The 1,840-nt window shown below is 37.3% G+C and overlaps 1 protein-coding gene across 1 annotated transcript; it reads left to right on the plus strand.

Moving 5' to 3' along the window:
* Positions 1-563: 563 nt before the first annotated feature.
* Positions 564-1,523, plus strand: LOC139380950 (trace amine-associated receptor 6-like). Its single transcript, XM_071124137.1, has one exon. It carries the CDS (start codon positions 564-566, stop codon positions 1,521-1,523), a length of 960 nt encoding a protein of 319 aa, XP_070980238.1.
* The last annotated feature ends 317 nt before the right edge of the window (positions 1,524-1,840 follow it).

The following is a 1,840-nucleotide window of genomic DNA, read 5'->3' on the forward strand; positions in this document are numbered from 1 at the left end:
GGATGCTTTAGTCCAGTTCTGGGAGGAGATCCCTCAGGAGACCATCCGCCACCTTATCAGGAGCATGCCCAGGCGTTGTAGGGAGGTCATACAGGCACGTGGAGGCCACACACACTACTGAGCCTCATTTTGACTTGTTTTATGGACATTACATCAAAGTTGGATCAGCCTGTAGTGTGGTTTTCACTTTAATTTTGAGTGTGACTCCAAATCCAGACGTCCATGGGTTGATACATTTGATTTCCATTGATAATTTTTGTGTGATTTTGTTCTCAGCACATTCAACAATGTAAAGAAAAAAGTATTTAATAAGAATATTTAATTCATTCAGATCTAGGATGTGTTATTTTAGTGTTCCCTTTTGTTTTTTTGAGCAGTGTATTTTGTGTGTGTGTGTGTGTGTGTGTGTGTGTGCAGCGAGACTATGCGAAGGGGAGTGGCTGTCAGTAACTCAGGGATAAATAGAGAGGCAGAGCTCAGAGTTTGTCAGAAGGCTGACCTGAAAGGGTCACACACAGGACCAAGCAGGAGCAGGACCTCAGCATTTTTACATTTTATTACAAATGGAGAAACATGAAGATGTTCAATACTGTTTTCAAGACAGAAACTCTTCTTGCAGAAAGGCTTTGCTATCGTCATCTATCTACATAACACTGTACATCTTCTTCTCATTGATTTCAGCAGTTACAGTATTTTTGAACGTACTGGTGATCATCTCCATTTCTCACTTCAAGCAGCTCCACACTCCAACCAACCTGCTCATTCTCTCTCTGGCTGTGTCAGATCTCCTGGTGGGATTAATTGTGATACCAGCAACGACTGTAGCAATAATGGAATCATGCTGGGGTTTTGGGGAATATTTCTGTGTGTTTGAATTCTACATCGCTTATTTATGTACTTCTTTATCTCTGGGAAATTTGGTCTTGATATCTATTGACCGCTATGTTTCTGTGTGTGATCCCTTATTGTACCACTCTAAAATAACAATAACAAGAATGATGTGTTGTATATCCATTTCCTGGTGTTGTTGTATCATATATGATGCTGCTATTATAAAAATATTTGTAAATGTACAGGTACCCAGTCGGTGTTTGAAAGAATGTTTTATTGTGAAAGGGTTAAATTGGGTTAATATCATTGGCCTTGTATTTACAATGGTTGTCCCGTGCTCTATTATTATGACACTTTATATGAAAATCTTTGTGGTGGCCAGATCACAGGCCAGAAAGGTATTTTCAAAAGAGGCTGCCAGTGTGTCTGGTGTTAAAACTGTCCAGGCAAATAAGTCTGAGAGAAAAGCAGCAAAAACTCTCTCTATTGTTGTTTTCAACTATCTCATTTGTTGGATTCCATCTCTATTTCCTTTTATTTTTTCATTTTATTTTAGTGAAAATTTGATATCATTTATCATCAGCTTTCTGCCACTTGTTAATTCCTTAATTAATCCAATCATTTATGCTTTCTTTTATCCATGGTTCAAAGTGACATGTAGACATATTTTCACTCTGAAATTAAGGAGTTAATAGTTCCCTTGTTCCTATTCCTAAATTGGACCAAAAAATTGTTATACTGTTTTGTTGTAATTGCTTATTTCATATAACAATACACTGATATTACTTATCTCAGTGTTGTCATCATCGATACATGTGGTGTTGATAAAGAATGATTTAGCTGGACTGGATTATAATGACTTGGAGAAGGCATAACCTTGTTTTATAAAATACATTGTTGTCATATTGGGTTGTATATTCCAAATACCTAAGTCTGTGCTTGTTCCAAGTTATATAATGTGGACACCAGGAAGAGGACAGCAGGAAGATTAGCTGATGCTTTTGCAGTG

Source organism: Oncorhynchus clarkii, chromosome 22, assembly GCF_045791955.1.
Source record: "Oncorhynchus clarkii lewisi isolate Uvic-CL-2024 chromosome 22, UVic_Ocla_1.0, whole genome shotgun sequence".
Lineage (NCBI taxonomy): Eukaryota > Metazoa > Chordata > Actinopteri > Salmoniformes > Salmonidae > Oncorhynchus > Oncorhynchus clarkii.